General features: G+C 38.1%; 1 protein-coding gene across 20 annotated transcripts in view; it reads right to left on the reverse strand.

The window, feature by feature from the left end:
* VTI1A (vesicle transport through interaction with t-SNAREs 1A) overlaps positions 1–19428 on the reverse strand; it is a 380208-nt gene that overhangs the window by 346775 nt on the left and 14005 nt on the right. For all 20 annotated transcript variants that reach the window (XR_002524575.2, XR_004177138.1, XR_001891551.3 and 17 more), the window contains exon 3: positions 15703–15813. Coding sequence is in view for 14 of the 20 variants with exons in the window: in XM_017944318.3 (XP_017799807.1) it covers positions 15703–15813 (111 nt within the window). In the remaining 6 variants the exon portion in view is untranslated. The remainder of the gene's footprint in view (positions 1–15702; positions 15814–19428) is intronic.

Here is a 19428-nt window from a genome sequence, read left to right on the forward strand (position 1 = left end):
AAACACCACCAGCTTGAAAGTTCTTAGCTTCAGTTTCCTCATTTGCTCTTTAGTTTGACATTTGTTTAATATTACTTGTTTTACTACTGAGAGCCTGATTCAAGTCATTTTCGCTTCTACCATATTATTTCTAGCTGTGTATTACACTGCCTTCTATGTGTGTGTATACTGTAGGCCAAGTTCTCAGTATGTAACAATACTTGGAACTTTTAAATTATAGGGCTATTTTCTTGCTGTCTTTAGGTATATATGCTAAAGTCAATACTTCATTAATATGAATCACAATATGTAACAGACACTTTCAGAAAAGTTTAAATTTATCCTCTGAAGATTCAATAATTGAGTCATCCCACTGAAATAAACTAGCAATGGACAGATTCACTGGAGAAAAGGCATACAAATTTATTAATGTGTACATGAGATCAAATGTGAGATTCAAAGAAGGTCCAGCTATCTGAGGTTTAAAATGCATCCTCTTCCTAGAGAAGAGGAAGATAGAGGGGTGTGGCCAATTTTGAGAGGTAGTGAATAATATTTAGGGGAATTTAATGAGCCCAAAGATGAGACAATAGCTTGTAAATGATTATTTTCAGAAGTAGAATGGGATGAGTTACGGGAAGGTGGGGGGTGAAACTGCACTGTTAACAATGGTAGTCTCATGCCAAAAAAAGTCTCATATGTAATCTCTCGGTGCAGCTCTCAGAAAAATAAATGAAAATCTGTCTGGGCATGGTGAGGACTTTGAGTCTCTTCTCAAGTGGTTGATTTCTCCTGGTTATTTGATGAGATTCAGAGAGAAAGGGAGTCTTAAGACAAGTGCATTTCCGTTGGAAGAAGTTTTCGTCAGTCAGATGAGGGAACTTCCAGAGAGAACCCCTCCCCGTGCTGGGGCAGGAGCAGGGGGTGGGGGTAAGGTGGGAGAGAGAAACAAGAGAAGGTTAGAAAGTCCTTGGTTCTGAGGCAGTTTCTAAGGCCTTCCAATTTCCTTTAATTCAAAAGCAGTCAGCATGTCTAAAGCCCCATATTAGAGAGTCTTCCTCTCCTCCCTCTAAATATGGTATATATATTAGGCCAGAGTCTGGCCTAGTAAAGAAAGTGGCTTTTTTTGTTTTGTTTTTGAGACAGAGTCATGCTCTGTTGCCAGGCTGGAGTGCAGTGGTGCAATCTTGACTCACTGCAACCTCTGCCTCCCGGCTTCAAGCGATTCTCCTGCCTCAGCCTCCCGAGTAGCTGGGATAACAGGCGCGTGCCACCACGCTTGGCTAATTTTTGTATTTTTAGTAGAGACGGGGTTTCACCATGTTGACCAGGATGGTCTTGATCTCTTGACCTCATGATCCTCCTGTCTTGGCCTCCCAAAGTGCTGGGATTACAGGCGTGAACCACCGTGCCTGGCCGACAGTGACTTCCAAATGTTGCTGAGACTTGTCAGTTATTAGAAGCTAGAGAGGAAATGGGAAGGAAATCCAAAGTAATCCAATGTGTATTTTGAACTCTAGATAAAAACTAAGTGCAAATATAACTCCAAATAGTAATATAATACAATAACAAAATGATATAAAATAATATGTAATATCATATTTCTTCTTCCTTTAATTCTGACTCTACTACCATAGGGTGATTAATTTCTGAGATGTCTTCTACAAAACAAAATGTGCTAGAATACAAAAGCAATCCAATTCAGAAGGTCATATTCGAGAATAAGATGGAAGATTACACGTTTTAATCCTTCGTGTATGCTCCCGCAGTTAGTCCACTGAAGCAATGCGGAAGAGGGTTTACATTTTCAGGATATTTAAGAAATTTTCTGACCTTGAGATACGTTATCCTCTAACCTCTTTTATAGCATTACCACTTGTTCACAGGAAAGTCACTGAATAAAAATTAGTGCAGTTCTCCAAGTGTTTTATTGTTATCTATTTGACCCTCGCATTTTCCCATTAGGTAGGCAGAGTTGGTATTAGAATCTAGATTTGCAGATAAGGAAACTGAAGCACAGAATGAATATGCCACATGTCCAAGGCCTCCAATCTACACTGCCTGGGCCTTTCTATTTCACTTTCTCTTTTGATAGTATGGTCACATTTAGCTTGCACACAATATTAGAAAAGTATAGAATTAACTATTTCTAGCAATCTAATAATATATACATAATATTTTTGAAGTATAAATAGAACATTCAACTAGGAGCCCAGGATCATACAAAGATGAAATGGTTAGCACTGAACCACATTCATTCAAAAAAGTAGAAAATTTTAAACGTCACTGAAACTAAAATAAATATAAATCTGCAAGATGCTAGCTATAAGGATAGTAATTTTCTCCTAAGCTTTACTTTAAAAATTACATTTCCATAAGTAAGACAACTCTAGCCTTACTTCAGATGAATTTTTTGTAGACTAGGTTTGTAGAAAAAGGTCAAAATAAGAAAACAAGGATACAAAAAATGTCATTCAATATGCAAAGATGCAATACTCCCTTATGAAAATCAAAAGGTACCAGATAAAAAATTCAGAAGAGATTAACAAAGGGCATCCTTGTTTTAAAGCACAGAATACAGTTTTAAGAAATTCATTTGATTTCTATAATCAGACATTTCACACCAAGGCCAATGCTGTGCAATGTGACTTTCCAAAGCATAAAATCTAACACTCTTTCTCCATTTTACTAATGCAATTGCAGGTCAAATTCTTCATAACTAATAAAAGAAGTCTTCATTTCACAGTACATTTCCAAGTCCAAGACAGTGGTAACTTGTTTAAATAATACTTAACAGAACCAAATGGAGAATAAGAAAATTTGGACATTTCCTTAGAATCTTCTCTGATGGAGCTTGACCTGTAATAGCTTTGGAGTATTTGCAAAGACATGAGGAGCCTCAAGAACTAATAAAATGCACTGCGGATGGAGTCACGTTTCTCGAGGTTTCCCAGTATGATCGCACTTAAGCATTTCAGAGGCATTTCTAGTGAAGGCTTTTAATTAATGATCTGATGAACTTCTTAAAAGAAAAGCCCAAAGCGCAATTTGACTGCACGGTTGTTATTTGTTTTTACTCCTAAAATACAATTTATCCAGTTTGGGGAACTAAAGGACATGAAGTCAAACAAAACAATATAAGCAAAAAATGAGACTATTTGTACACATGGTCCATTTTCTGCTAGGCTTACGAGGATTTGAAATCATCAGAAAAGTCTCTGGCAAAATCTATTCTAGTCCCAATTTAACTTCTTGTATAGGAAAGCTTAAAATAGTTGGCATAGCAAAACTCAACTACTATTACACAGTGTAAAAATCTTCACCCTAGAGATCAGATCTGGCTCAGTTTTTAACACAACCAGCTAAACGCACCTAAAAGCTATATGCTAAGTCAAAAGTGCCTAACCCATTTTAAATTTTGCTCCACGTCTCATAAATGTGGAACTGGGTAAAGACAATAAGAATGGCATAAAAGCAACTGAAGACTTACGAAAAAAGAAATGAGACACTGGAATCACGAGGTGTCATTTCAAATTGCTACCTTACTTCAGTTTAGCAAAGCACAAAATTGACACACTTTATTCAAATATTTTTGTAACCCTAGGGCCAAAGTGTGAAATCTTCTGGTTCAGTTTGTGATATTAAATTGTGAGTTTCAAGATTTCTAGAACGTAAGCCTTAAGAGGACAATGAACATGTGCACATCAGTACCATACTGAGCCATCACCTTGAGGCCTCTGGTTCCTTCAGTAACATCACTTCCACAGCATCACTGTCTCTTCTTTAATGTTTGATATTTTACCAGGAGAGTGACTAGCAAGTACATTCATAAAAGGCATTTCATTTAAAAATCAATTAGCTACTTTTCTTTCCAAGGAATAGTATACCATACATGAAAAATGACAGTGACTCAAAGGGAAAGCCAAGGAAAAGGCTTGTCTTCTAAACTATGCAGTACTTTTCCCAGGGAAATTAAACAGAGGTTCCACTCGTCTTGATAACAAAGTTTCTGGCCATATATTTGCAGAATATCGGACTATTTATGACCATGGGACAGTCTGTAAGCAACCACTAAAAAGTTTACTATTTATGAGCAAACAATTTAACACTAAAACAGAGCTGGCTTTTTGACGATGGCAATTAGCTTCTTCATGTTCCAAACACCAAATAACATTTTCCCATTAATTTTTAAACCGATGTGGCTTTAACTTAAAATAAACTGTACATCAAAAGAATGGAAAATAAACAGCCAGGAACACAATTTGACGAATTGGATTTATTTAGCTTATTTATCTAAACAGGGACCACTGGATCTCTTTAATAGGCTGACAGTTGCACTGGGCTGGTTAATAAAACATTCAACACAGTGTCTTCAGCCAATATAGAAATGCAAATCCCATCAGAAATATTTTATTCATGAGGCAGTAATTTCAGTTACTAGCATAGTTTCTTTTTTAAAAAATGGCACTCTGCAAACAAACAGTGCCATCTAGTGCCATCTAACAATAAAGCCAAATTTGTCATCAGTTTATAATTAATCTCTCAAAATCTTATCTGGTTTTATCTTTGCTCTTTATTTCCTAAGTAAGATCAAAGTCACTGGGCAAAACAAGCAAACAGAAGTTGCTAATAATTTGTTAAGTTATTTAAGAAGGATTATAAACAGAAACAACTGTATGAAAACCAATAAACTACACACACATATAGAGCAAGTTAGCACTGTTTCTGGAAAATATATACTTCATCTACTTGGAAAACTCAAACAACTAGAAATGCCATAAAGTCGTAGCAAAAATTTGCTCCTTCTGCCATAAAATGGTAACATAGCTACAATTCCATGATGAAAAATTATTGTTAAGTAGGTAGGAAAAAAACTACAATTGAATTGCAGAATTCAATCAGGAATCTGACATGAACTTAAAAAAAATTTACACGCACATGACTGTGTGGGTGCATATGCACACAGATATCTGCATCAGGACACGCTTCAGCTTTGACAACGACTACAGTGAACATGGAAATTATTTTACAGGTTATAAAATTCTACAGAAGCTAAAGGCAAACACTTTCAAGCCCAAAGTTGTCATCAGAAAAATAGTCACATTGGAAGAAAGTGTCAGAGTTTCCAAAGTGAAGAAAATCTATTAAGATCAACCTCAAATTCAGCACATAGGACTATAAAATCTTTATAAAATCACATAACAATAAAATCTTTAACACATAATATTATTCTAATCAAGTGTACACGATGAGGAGAGAAGGGTCAAGAACACGAACCTTTTCTAGGCTCTTGGATAAGGAGGGCAGGGTGATACACAAGCACACATCAGCTCCCAGAAGGCACTGACAACAGGTAACGATAGATTTTTGGCAAATTCTCTGCCTGCTGGGTCCCTTTCCTGTGTTGGCCTTTGAAATTAAGAGCTCTGTGAGAAGACTGACCAAGGACTGACCAAGGTCTGTGAGCTCTGTGAGAAGACTGACCAAGGTCAAGGCCAGGAATAAGAATCCTATAGACAATGAAGGGCAACTGCATGATGATTTTCTAACAGTTTCACCTAGCAGAGCCTTAGGAACGGAGAACCAACTTTTTAAGAAAATGAATGCAGGCCAGGCCTGTAATCCCAGCACTTTGGGAGGCCGAGGCGGGCGGATCACTTGAGCCCAGAAGTTGGAGACAAGCCTGGGTGACATAGGGAGACCCTGTCTCTACAAAAAGATTTAAAAAATAGCCAGCTGTGGTGGCTCGCACCAGTAGTCCCAGCTACTCTAGAGGATGAGGTGAGAAGATCACTTGAGCCTAGGAGGTCAAGGCTACTGTGATCTGTGATTGCACCACTGCACTCTAGCCTGGGTGACAGAACAAGCCCCTGTCCTAAAAAAAGAAAAAAAAGAAAAAAAAAAGGAAAGAATGAAGAAAAGAAAATGAATTCAAAAAAGGAAAACAATGGGCATGCACATGCACATAACATATAAATAGAGTAGTACTTTCTCTCTTAAAGGTCATAGTCATATCCAAATAACTAAAAGAAATACTCTTCGGTTTCTGATTAAGAAATGTTAAGTATGTAAAATGGATTTGGGGTAAGGCCAGAATCTGAGAACCATGCACATTTGCCAGCATTACTAACATTAAATGTATCTTCCATGGAAGAGTATCTTACAAAAAGGAATCTCAGTTGTATTTAATTCTAGAGTCTGTAAAATCCCCACAGTCATAAACAACAGTGTATTTCTTATATAATTGTTTGTGGATTAAACGAGTAATGCATGTGAAGTACTTAGTCACTTTACCTATGATTTTTATTTTTAAAGTCACATTCTAACACAGAGAAAATATGGAGAAAGAACAAAAGTGATCGGATGAGCCACAATAAAAATGTAGTTCCAGGCATATTTTATTAAGAGCCATAAAACTGTTAATACCCTTTCACTTGGTCATCTGCCTTCTGAGAAACGATCCTAATTAAATAATCGTGTTCAAGTATGTCCACTGCAGCACAATAAATGATAGAGGAGGTAAATGGAAATATAGTAAGATTCAAAAAAAGGTTAGCTAACATCATTCAAGGAATATTATACACCCATTAAAATGATCAAGAATTTACAAAAATAGAAAATACAATCTTTGATTTTAAAAAAATGTGGGATGGGTGTGGTGGCCCACACCTGTAATCCTAGCACTTTGGGAGGCTAAGGTGGGTGGATCATGAGGTCAAGAGATCACGACCATCCTGGCCAACATGGTGAAACCCCATCTCTACTAAAAATACAAAAATTAGCTGGACATGGTGGCGTGCACCTATAGTCCCAGCTACTCAGGAGGCTGAGGCAGGAGAATCGCTCAAACCCAGGAGGCAGAGGTTGCAATGAGCTGAGATCATGCCACTGCACTCCAGCCTGGCAACAAAGCAAGACTCTGTCTCAAAAAAGTAATGTGGATCAAATGACCTCATTGTTATGTAAAATGAAACAATAAATTATGCAAGGGAGAAGGGGAGAGAAGATTGGAAAAAACAAACCGAAATAAAAAATATGGTTCTTTGGTGGTAACAGGGCTACTGGTGATTTTTTTTTTTCTTTTTTACTCTTCTTTATTTTCAGAATATTCTATAATGACCAGGTATTATATTTACACAGAATCAAACAACAAATGTAATTTTTAAAAATATCAGGCGTATTCATTAAGTGTACACAGTAAAGAAAACTTTCTTTTCTGAGGTAGTTCTGTCTAGCCTTTCACATTTCTTTTTAGAATGCACTTATGGTCCTGTAAGAAGGATCAGCTGATGCTACGGTTACCACATATTACCACTGAGACTACCCAAACCTCTAAAACATGCTTTCATGGTTTTCCATAGCTTCCACAGAAATAGAAGTAAAATATCCCAGGAAGTTGTAAGTACAGAAAAGATAAAATGTAAACAGAAGCATACGTTCTTGACCTTTCGACAAAAATCAAAATTTAAATTCACCTTTCTCATTTGAACTTCTTTAGTCTATCTCGGGTTAAAAAAAAAAAAAAAGAATATGGGTACTGGCTTTACTCATAAACTCAGATACTCAAGTTGTCCATTCACCTATGAAAAGAGAGAGTACAGGTAGTATCAGTAAAAGCTTCAAGCTGTTCCACAACATCCTTTGAACCCTGACCTAAGGGACCAACTCCGATAGTCTGCAGGTAGTTGGATTTCTAGGACCATTCAGCCTCACTGCTGAGACTGTCAATAGAAGTGCCATTCTCTGATGTAGACAGCTCTGCACTAGGAGCTGGTCTAACAATCACATCACATAGCCTGCCAAACAGGAAAAGGCAGCATTCGGGCACCACTGACCTGGGATAGAAGTGAACTTGAGACTGGGGCTAAAAAGCTCTCTTTTTAACATTCATTACGATCTAATCATTCACCCCAAATCCTTCTGTGTATGTCTTAAAGGAAGTTCAGCTTTGTTACAAGAAAAAAGAAATATGCAACTATATAAATCAACCACAAGATGGTGCTAGCATCATAGCACAATATCAGAGAAGTGAAAAAGCATTCAACACACCATGTCCTCATAACCTTTGGAACCTTAGACTGGCACACCACTTACTTGTTTCTTTCTTTTTCTATTTACTGAGACTTGGTCAAACATTTTATACAATTTGGGGGGGGGGGGTTTGTTTGTATAAGTTTAGGGTTTTAAAATTTGCTTTGATTTTCTTAAGAAGCAAACAGTAATCTTAAACTTGAAAAAATCCTTAACTACATTTTTTTCCCTCTTGGCTGGTTCATTTTTCTGGAACATTCTGACATGAGAAGGCCCTAACTAACCTCATACCAATGTTGAAGGAAGAAATTACAAGAACAGCTTACAGGGATTCTAATTTAAAAAAAAAAAAAAAAAAAGTTGTTTTCAAATACCTAAAGAGACTATTAAATTTTTGTGGAAACTCGAAGGCAGGCAGGTTGTAAAGGATTATGAAGGGAACAGTAAAATGGGTGCTTAGTTACTGGATTCTGATTCTGGCTCCAGAAAGCAGTGTTACTTTAGAGTAAGTCATTTGGTCTCCTTGGTCCTCCATTTCTTCATCTAAAAATAAGGTGATTAGGTTTGACCTCTTCTGAACTTAATATTACTAACTTCCTTTGAGGCTACACAACAAGCCAAAAATGAACAATACAGGCTGTAAGAAAAGAAAAAATCAAGAAGAATGAAATTAGGTAAGTGAACAGAATAATCAGGAATGGTAACAGCATAAATGGGAATGTAAGTATGACCACTAACTTTCCTTAACACCCTCCCACACACACGATGCTGACTGCAAACTACCACATGAATTTTAAAATCCTTTAAACAGGTATTTAGTCAGTTACAAATTATATTCTATGATAAGCCACTATAATGAAGAAAGCCAAAATATGCCACCCCAAAATATACTTCTTTGGCATATTTTTAAGATGGCTATTCAGGGGGCTACAAACACAAGAATGGCTCTGAAAAGCTGGAGATATGCATTTGTAGAGGAAATCAATATTAGTGAAGTAAACAGCAAATGCAAAACAGGCTTTCTCTGAGCGCCCCCACCCTGACCCCTATCAGCTTTACCCAGATCTTGGAAAGATGAACTCACAGGAAAAGGAGACTGAAAGTCTGACGCTCTTTGATTTTATTTTATTTTATTTTTTGAGGCTGAGTCTCGTTCTGTTGCCCAGGCTGGAGTTTAGTGGCACGATCTCAGCTTACTGTAACCTCCACCTCCCCGGTTCAAGGGAGGCCTCGGCCTCCTGAGTAGCTGGGATTACAAGTGTGCGCCACCATGCCCGGCTAATTTTTGTAATTTTAGTAGGGATGAGGTTTTACCATGTTGGCCAGGCTGGTATGTGAACATTGGTATGCGAACTCCTGACCTCAAGTGATCTGCCCGCCTCAGTCTCCGAAAGTGCTGGGATTACAGGCGTCAGCCACTGTGCTCGGCACTTTTAAAGGTAACAGAGAAAGCTTTACCACAGGTTCCCATCCATTCTTCTGGGGGGCTGCTGCCTGCGAGGCTCCATCAAGCAGAGCCAAGACAACCGTTGCTTGCCTTCCTCCCCTCTCGCTCTGATAACCTGTTCCCACACTCCAAACCTCTATGCTTTTCTGCACAGTATAAAAACTTCAGTTATCTGGCCCTACTTTGAGTCTCATACTTTGTGTGTGGCCCCTGTACTTATGCACACAATACATTTTGTTTGGTTTTTCCCATTAATCTGTTTAGTGTCAATTCATTTTAGCATACTTCGACTCGACCCTTGAGTAGGAAAGTTTCAACTTTCCTACAGTAAAGAGCAGACTATTACTTTTCATTCTCTGATATATAAAATTATCTGTTGAGGAATTAAGAAACATTAAATCTACACTGAACTTTCATTTCCTGCCATGGTGGAGGAATTGGTACAAGACAAACCCTCCTGTTCTAAACAACTGTGAACATGGACAAAATGCACGAATCACTTGTTTTCCAAAGTTGGACAACAAGCAATGGAGGAGTGTAATTCCTCAAAGAAGAAAAACATGTGCAATGAGCCCGGCATGGCTCTCAGCCTGGAGGCACTTTCCCGATTGCAGCACATGGAGGGGGAGCCCACAGGGAGTGCAGCAAGTCACTGAACTTAGGAGGCAGACACTGGAGTTAGGACTGCTGGGATGCATCATCAAACATAGCAGGGTAATGGTGAGAAGCAGCCACAAAGAGAAGGAGCTCCAGAAATCGAGAAAGTGGTCCCCTAAGTCTTTGGCTGAAAATGAACTTGCATATGTAGAGGACGAGACCCCACGAGGTCTCACCCCGAGAACAGGTACTGGGGAGTAATGGATTGAATGGATGTTTTAGAGGTTGCCCAGAGCAGAGAGATGGAATTCCAAACAAACATAGGGGAGAGAGCACTTACTAAACACTCCAGTCTTTCAGAAGGAACCCAAGAAAGGCCACACCATAAAAGTAGGGCTACTCTAAACGTGTCCTAACAAAGTCGAACCATAAACTCTGAAAGGACCAATCTGATTTGCCGGTAAATTATCTAACTGCCTGAATAAAGCCTCACATTCTCTAAAGCATGCATTGTCAACAGGAGCAATATCATGTCCACAGAGGCAAAAATTAGTTTTTGGGAGTATGATGAATCTTAAGACATTAAAAAGATGTGTGGCCCTCCAAGGAGCTATAGTACATAAGAGATGTACAGATACAGGCCGGGCGCGGTGGCTCAAGCCTGTAATCCCAGCACTTTGGGAGGCCGAGACGGGCGGATCACGAGCTCAGGAGATCGAGACCATCCTGGCTAACACGGTGAAACCCCGTCTCTACTAAAAATACAAGAAAATTAGCCGAGCGAGGTGGCGGGCGCCTGTAGTCCCAGCTACTCGGGAGGCTGAGGCAGGAGAATGGCGTGAACCCGGGAGGCGGAGCTTGCAGTGAGCCGAGATCGCGCCACTGCACTCCAGCCTGGGGCACAGAGCAAGACTCCGTCTCAAAAAAAAAAAAAAAAAAAAAAGAGATGTACAGATACAGAATATCTGTGGTATTAAAATTTCATGGGGGAAGGAGTGGGATGATTAGGAAAAACATGTCTAAAAAGTATCCTTAGAGAAGTGATAATGAAAAAAAAGGTTGAGACATACTGTTCTAAAAAATAGTAATAAAATATAGGCTTTATAACAACATAGAGGCCAAAACAGCAAGTATAATAAAATTATTAGCCATGTGAAGAAGCAATGGTACAGGTCAGAATACCTAGAAATTGACCTGGATTTTATTCAGCAGACAATGAGGACTCTGGGATTTTGTGTAATGGCATGACATATACAGATCAGTGTATTTGAAAGATAATTATGGAGTATGTAGAGGGTTTTGAATGACACAAAAACAGAATTAGGAAATCATACTACAATTATACAGATAGAGAAACCATGAAGGCTTCCAGTAGTAGAGATATTTAGGTGGTAGATCTGCTAATTCTCAATGACGCAGTGGATGTACAAGCTTGAAAAATTAACGATAACTCTGAAGTAACCAGTACTTGTTGAATCTGAGTGTGTTTAAAAGACTCTGGGATAAATAGTAAGAAATATAAACCAAGAAGTCTGGGCTACAAATACCAGTCAGTATAGACGCAGCCATGGAAGGAACGGGAAAGATGATAACACACAGAGGAGGTTATGGGAGTAAGTAGTGAGGAAGCCTGAAGGATCCAGGTATCCAAAGGGTAAGCAGAGGAGAACGACGGGCTGGGGAAAGAAAGCAAGTGGACAAATGAGTCAAAGAAAACAGTATTGAGCTGTCCTCTGCCCCTCCCCATGGGCATAAATGCTCCCTCAAGGGGAACAGGAGAATGGCTTCAATTGCAATAAACACAGAGCTGAAGAACCATCTCTGCTAGTCTTTCTTGAAATTCAATTTCTAGATATGGTATGTCAGCATACAAAAGCTATCAAGTATCTTTAAATAGATATTCTCCATTCATTTAAAAAAAGGATTAAATCTATAAAAGAAATAATAATTTAAAAAGGGAGTTATGTCAATATTTTCTACACTCTATTCAAATATATCATGTGAGGTGGTGTGGTAAAATGAAGAAAGCTGTAAAACAGGAATCGAAGGACCATTCACTTCTCAAAGTCCTCCGGTGACTTTTCATCAACTCAGAATAAAAGCCAAGGTCTTTACCATAGCCTACAATGCCGTCACAGATCTTTCCTCTGCTTCCTCTGCAACCACACACGTTTCGTCCTCTCTCACTTAAACCTCAGAGAACACCCGAGCAAAAATGGCCACAATCACCCTGCTGGTCACTCTCTATTCATTTATTCACTTTACTTTATGTAATGTATCTCTACCTGAAATTATACTATGTATGTATTTGTTTGTTGTCTTCCCCACTAGACTTTTCCCCCGCTATAATTTAAACTATATGACAACGAGAACTTTATCTTGTTCACCACTGCTGCATTCTAGCACCTAGGACAGTGCCTGACACACCATAGTACTCAAGAAACGCTCGTTGAATGAAATCTATAATTAATCTAAGCTTCTTTGTTCTATCATGTGTAAATGATGATAGTAATCCATATCTGCTCTGTCTATTCTACACACAATGAAATGAAATAATGTATGTTAAAGTAATTTACAAACTGTAAATCACTATTCAATAGAAGTAGAGGTGGTGAAAGATGTTTCCTAACATGGTAGAAGAAAGCTGTGGTAGCAAATATACATATAAATACATGAATTGTTAATGATAGTCTATATCAAGCTAGTCCAACCCATGGCCAGCAGGCTGCAGGCAGCCCAGGATGGCTTTTTGTGGCCCAACACAAATTCATAAACTTTCTTAAAACATTATGAGGTTTTCTGCGATTTTTTTTTTTTTTTTTTTTTAGCTATCATCAGTGTTAGGATATTTTATGTGTAGCCCAAGACAATTCTTCTTCCAATGTGGCCCAGGTAAGCTAAAAAATTGGACATCCCTGGCCTAGAGAATAAATTTTTAGTTTCATAGTTGTTGGTTCCATTTTTCTTTATAACAGAAAATATAGCCTGAAAGGAACACTTATCCAAGTATACAATTTCCAGATACCTAAACGACTTTACCCAGTACTGTACTCTTTGGGAAACAAGAAAGACTAAAGATTGGGTTAGCTGACTTACAAACCACAGAAATAATTTAACTTCTGAAAAAAAAAAATTAAGAATAAAAGATTAAAACTGACCTAAACATTACAAACTGAATTGTGTCTCATAAATTCCTATGTCGAAGTCCTGATTCCCATACTGAGAATGTGAGTGTCTCTGGAGATAGGGTCTTCAAAGAGGTGATTACATTAAAATGATATCATTCGTGTGGGCCTTAATTCAATAGGACTGATGTCTTATATGAGGAAACCGGGACATGGAAACGTGCAGAGGGAAGACATATGAAGACACGGGGAGAAGCCACCTAAGATCAAGGAGAGAGGCCTCGAAAGGAACCACACCTGCCAACACCTTGAACTCCAACTTCCAGTTTCCAGAATTGTGAGAAAACAAATTTCTGTTGTTTAAGTCACCCAGTCTGTGGTACTTTGTGGTTGCAGCCCTAGCAAATTCATATCCTTTGTTTTTCTAGAACCCATAAGAAAAATCTTCAGAAAAGAGTTCCATTAATAAAAAAAAAAGTTCCCAAAAAAGTTTCATTTTTTAAGCAAGCTAAAATAATCTTTATAAACATGGTATTTTTGCTTTCATCATTTATACTGAAACTTTAACTTCAGTTAGAATTTTCTCAGTATATATCTGAGTTGTTTTAATCCAATTTTCTCACTATATTTCATATTTTTACTGAGAAAAACTAGCCTTTCACAAAGCAGTTGGAGAAAATTTTACATAGTACAGAGCACAGACTTAGGCATATACATTTATTTTATCAATTTGGGCTCATCACGAGTTTTGTTTTTTTAAATTAATAGGAGCACAGTCTAAAAGGTATCAGAGTTATTGATGTGATCCACCTCAACTTCTCAGGACAACAGCCACTCAAACACAAATCAAGCATGCATAACTGCAAATCACCCTATTTTCAGACTCTGGGAGGGATTTCTACCAGGTCCATTGATGTTGGTCCTACAGTGGAAAAGTATACGGTAGCCTAGAAGGTGTAACCTCCAAAAAGCAAAACACCTAAGGCAAGAACTGAGGCGGAAAGATCCTTACACATTCTTGACTTTCCTTGTGAATTTGGGCCCCAGATTCAGAAATACAGCTGATTCATCACCCAACACACGACTTTTGTTGCTCATAGGTAAGACTCAGATCTTTCCTCCCCTGTATCTTTCTTTTTTTAAATGTGAGTCATATGAAATTTCATTAAGTTGCTGAAAACCTAATTTCCTGTGCCAGCCTAAAAGAACCGTTAGTTGTTATTGTGTTAACTTCTTTGTCCTTTCATCATTGGCGGGGTTTTAAAAATATTTTTTATCTATATCTTTTTATTTTTAATTGCAGTAAAGTCACATAACATAAAATTGACCCTCTTAACCATTTTTAAGTGTATGGTTCAGTGGTGTTAAATACATTCACATTGTTGAGTAACCAAACTCCAGAACTTTTTGTAAGTTTCAGTCTGGCAAAACTGAAACTCTTTGCCCATGAAACAACTCTCCATTTCTCCCTGCCCTCAAGTCCCTGGTAACTACCATTCTACTTTCTGTTTCTATGAATCTGACTACTCTAGATAACTCTTATCAGTGGAATTATGTAGTATTTGTCTTTGTGAGTGACTTATTTCACATAGCATAATGTCCTCGCGGTTCATTCAAGTTGTTGCATGTGTCAGAATTTCTTTTCTTTTTTAAAGCTGAATAATGTTCCATTGTATGGATATACCACATTTTGTTTATCCATTTATTTAACAATGGATGCTTAGGTTGCTTCCACCTCTGCGCTATTGTGAAAATGCTGCTATGAGTATGGATGTGCAAATCTCTCTCCGAGACTCTGCTTTCAATTTTTTTTTGGACATATACTCAGGAGTGGAATTACTCAGCTGTATCTTTTCTACTCCTATTAATGTCTAATTACTAACAACTTTAACATTATGTCTTTACATTTATATCCTTAAATTTGCTATAAAGCAGATAAAGTTGAAAGCCAGATATATAGGAAGACACAGCTAAATATTCTCATGAACAATTAATATAAAGGATCACAAATAAATTATCAATTGAAAGTGGTTTCTTTTATCTTTTGGGGGAAGGGTATAATATATCCTATTAAGAATCTAATAAAGTCTATGGAGTTTATCCCAGGAAAAAATACACATGGAAACATGCATCCAAAAATACAGATATGCTTTCAGGAGATTATGAGCCCCTGAAGTCCAGGAGCTTCAAATGTACAGGCTGCATCTTAAAGGCCAGAAACCCTGAAAGGCCAGAAACTGAGTTTCAAAATTTTAATAAATGCTAAGTACCAGTAATACCATTCACACTCAAAGGGCTGCATGACTTGGATCCATTTGTGAGTCATTAATCCAATATACCTTAAATTCCACCATTAGCTCTCTCTAGAACCATTTTTTAGATCCCTAACTCATAAAGAATGAAAGCTGTTACTTGTCTTCTACACGAGCCCAAAAGACTGTGCATTTAATGCTCACTGAGGCATGAGAAGGAAACAATAAAAAAAAAAAAAGTAAATATGACAAAGGGTCGAATTTGACTCACAAAATCTGTTTCAAGTTTTCCCATTTCTTGTTTGTAGCTTCTCATTCTGTTGCTGTACATCCCTCGACTTTGGGGTGGTATCTCTCGGACTTCCAAATCCATCTGTTCAAGCTAGAAGGGGGAGAGAAAAATGTGATTTAAACCACATTGTTACTCTTATTTGAACAAATGTTTACGGCTGAAAGGATCTAATTCCAGTTCCTCATTTTTGTAGTTGAACAACCAGGCTCAGGGTGCTGAATGATCAAATAACACTGAAACTACTTTTACTCTTAATTTTTGTTTAGTTCAACAATTCTGAGTACTTGCCAAGTGACACACATTGTGCTCAAGTACATGCTTTGTTAAAACATACACATTTGGCCAAGCGCAGTGGCTCACGCCCATCATCCTAACACTTTGGGACGCCAAGGCGGGTGGATGACTTGAGGTCAGGAGTTTGAGACCAGCTTGGGCAACATGGCAAAACCCCGTCTCAGCTAAAAATACCAAATTAGCTGGGCATGGTGGTGGGCACCTGTAATCCTAGCTGCTCAGAAGGCTGAGGCAGGAGAATAGCTTGAACCTGGGAGGCAGAGGTTGCAGTGAGCTGAGATTGCACCACTGCACTCATTCCAGCCTGGGTGAGAGAGCAAGACTCCATCTCAAAAATAAAAAATAACATAACATAACATAACATAACATAACATAACATAAAATAAAATAAAATAAAGATTAAAATAAAATAAAATCTAAAATAAAATAAAATAAACAAATTAACCCAAACATTCTTAATAATTTGATTTCAATATACTTGGAATAGTCCATCATTCAATCTAACCGGGTTTTGTCTTCTGACCATTAACCTCCACAACTATGGAAAGATAAAGTAAGCTATTATTTTCCATGGGTAATCCATGAAACAAGCCAAGCCTTAGTTGGTGACCTTTATTCTGGCAGGTGTTTTCTAATTAGGAAAATCACATACCAACCAACATGTGATCTTTACCTTCATCCTAACTCCCAATACTTTATAACCACATTGATATGGCATTAAATGGATACAGTAATATGCTAAATTACATATAGCTCAGTGAAATCACAGCAAGGTGCTTTTTCTTTTTTTTAAACAACCTGCTATCAGATAACACTTTGGATACAACACAGAAGAGTTTAATTGGCAGCAATGCAGAAATACTATAATGGTTTAGGCACAGGCTTTGAAGCCAGACTCTTACGTTCACATCATAGGCTCTACTACTTATTAGTCATGGAATCTTGAACAGGTTTCTTAATGTCTCTGTGCCTTATTTTTCCCACTTATAAAATAGTGTCTTTTTCAGAGCGGCTGTGAAAATTAAATGAGGCAATTCCTATAACGTACTTAGAACAGTGTCTCTTACTTGACAATTGCTAGATTAAAATTAACTCTAGTAATGATGATTGCAAGTGATGAAGAACATACAGCAAGCACTATACAAGATAGCAGAAGTGGCTTACTTGTAGTTGCCATTAAAAAATAAAAACCAGGCCGGGCGCAGTGGTTCACGCCTGTAATCCCAGCACTTTGGGAGGTCAAGGCAGGTAGATCACCTGAGGTCAGGAGTTCGGGACCAGCCTGACCAACAAGGTGAAATCCCATCTCTACTAAAAATACAAAAATGAGCCGGGTGTGGTGGCAGGTGCCTGTAGTACCAGCTACTCAAGATGCTGAGACAGGAGAATTGCTTGAACCCGGGAGGTGGAGGTTGCAGTGAGCTGAGATTGCATCACTGCACTCCAGCCTGAGCAATGGAGCGAGACTCTATGTCAAAAAAAAGAAAAGAAAAGAAAACCCAGTAACAACAACAAATTGGCCCAGGCCATGTCTGATAAAATCACATGTAGTTTACCTTTTAAAGCTTTCTAATAAGTTCCTTCCAGAACTCTATCAGTTTATCACTAATAAAACCTGTATTCAGGGTTAGCGACTGAATAACTATAGTAGCATACAGATAAACTGGACAACCACCTTTCAATTAATAGGACTCAATTTATTATAAAGAAAAAATATAATTTTAATTAGCCTTGATTTAAACAGGGATAGTTTAAATGATTATGTCTCAATACAAATGAGAAGCACCAATAAATAAAATCATTACTTAGCAAGACAATTATTTAAAACAACTCTCTGAAATAATCGATTATTTAGTTCTAACAAGGTAAACAGGATCATCCGGAAAAATAACTGCAAAAATACATGCATGCCAAAATCTGAGACTTAAGTATGTTTTTGTTGAAGATATTTTACATGGCTACTAAAAACTAAATTAAAAGTAAGAAAGAAGAAGGAAACACACAACAAGCACTTAAAATGAAAGCAAGAATGAGGCTAATGTGCACTTGTTCCATGTTATCACAGCATTTATGTGGCCAATGCAGAGTGAGAGAAAAGATCATTGCAAGATGTTTAGTGTCCAAGAGACTAATACAAACCAGATGTTCAGGAGAAACACAATTAATCCCAATAGTCAAATCAAAAAAGTTTTTCTCCCAAGGTCCTCATCAAAAGGGCAGTATGGGCTGGGCAAATTGGCTCACACCTGTAATCCCAAAACTTTGGGAGGCCAAGGTGGGTGGATCATCTGCGGTCAGGAGTTCAAGACCAGCCTGACTAACATGGTGAAACCCTGTATCTACCAAAAATACAAAATTAGCCGGGCGTGGTGGTGCATGTCTGTAATCCCAGCACTTTGGGAGGCTGAGGCGGGCAGATCACTTGAGGCCAGGAGTTCAAGACCAGCCTGGTCAACATGACAAAACCCCCTCTCTACAAACAAACAAGCAAAATTAGCCAAGTGTGGTGTTGCTCGCCTGTAATCCCAGATACTTGGGGCACTGAGGCATGAGAATCGCTTGAGCCCAGGAGGCAGAGGTTGCAGTGAGCCAAGATTGTACCACTGTACTCCGGCCTGGGTGACAGAATGAGACTCTGTATCAAAAATAAAATAAAGAAGAAAAGCAACACACTCATATAGGGACACAATGCATAGTAACAAGTGAGTCATGCTTGTAGTAGTTGGCTTTTAAAATCCCAAATTAAGACACAATACTTTTAGTCCTTTTTTGCTCCATGTTTTACTAATTTATTTATATAAAAAAGTAGTAGATGAACCAGAGCTCTGGGTTTAGCAAACTAGGAGCAAATATTTACTCTATGACTTAACAAGATTTGGGACCTCCAATAAGTTACTTCATCTTTCTAAGTCTCAGTCTCCCTATCCATAAAATAGGAGTAGTAATAGTGTTGAGAATTACTTGGCCAAGGTTCTCTCATGCTCCTACATGTCTTGCCTGGTATGTCAAGAATACAAGGTCCTGAGCACTCTATCTGAGCCATTTTTCAGGATTGTGTTTGCAGGGAGCTCAGGGAGAGGAAATAATGTGTCCCCCTGGGACAAACAACAGCCTTGCTTATAGGCTGCTAGAAAGTGGCACATTTTCTAGGCTCTCATTCCATTCCTCTAAGGCATTCTAATGCTGTTGTAAGCCTGCCTACAACATCTAGGCCTGCCTGCATCACCACTGTGGGAATTCAAACTCAGAAACTGATGCAACCAGCCTGAAACACTGGCAACTGCTTTTGTTGTGGATAATAAAAATCTTTTGTATCTGACCTAGGAGTCTCATGTCTTCTCTAGTCATCTATGAAACCGTAGCAAGCTCACTTGAGAGCTTGCAAATAGGAGAAAATATCAGACCCTTTAT

This window comes from Papio anubis, chromosome 11 (genome assembly GCF_008728515.1).
Source record: "Papio anubis isolate 15944 chromosome 11, Panubis1.0, whole genome shotgun sequence".
NCBI classification, from domain to species: Eukaryota; Metazoa; Chordata; class Mammalia; order Primates; family Cercopithecidae; genus Papio; species Papio anubis.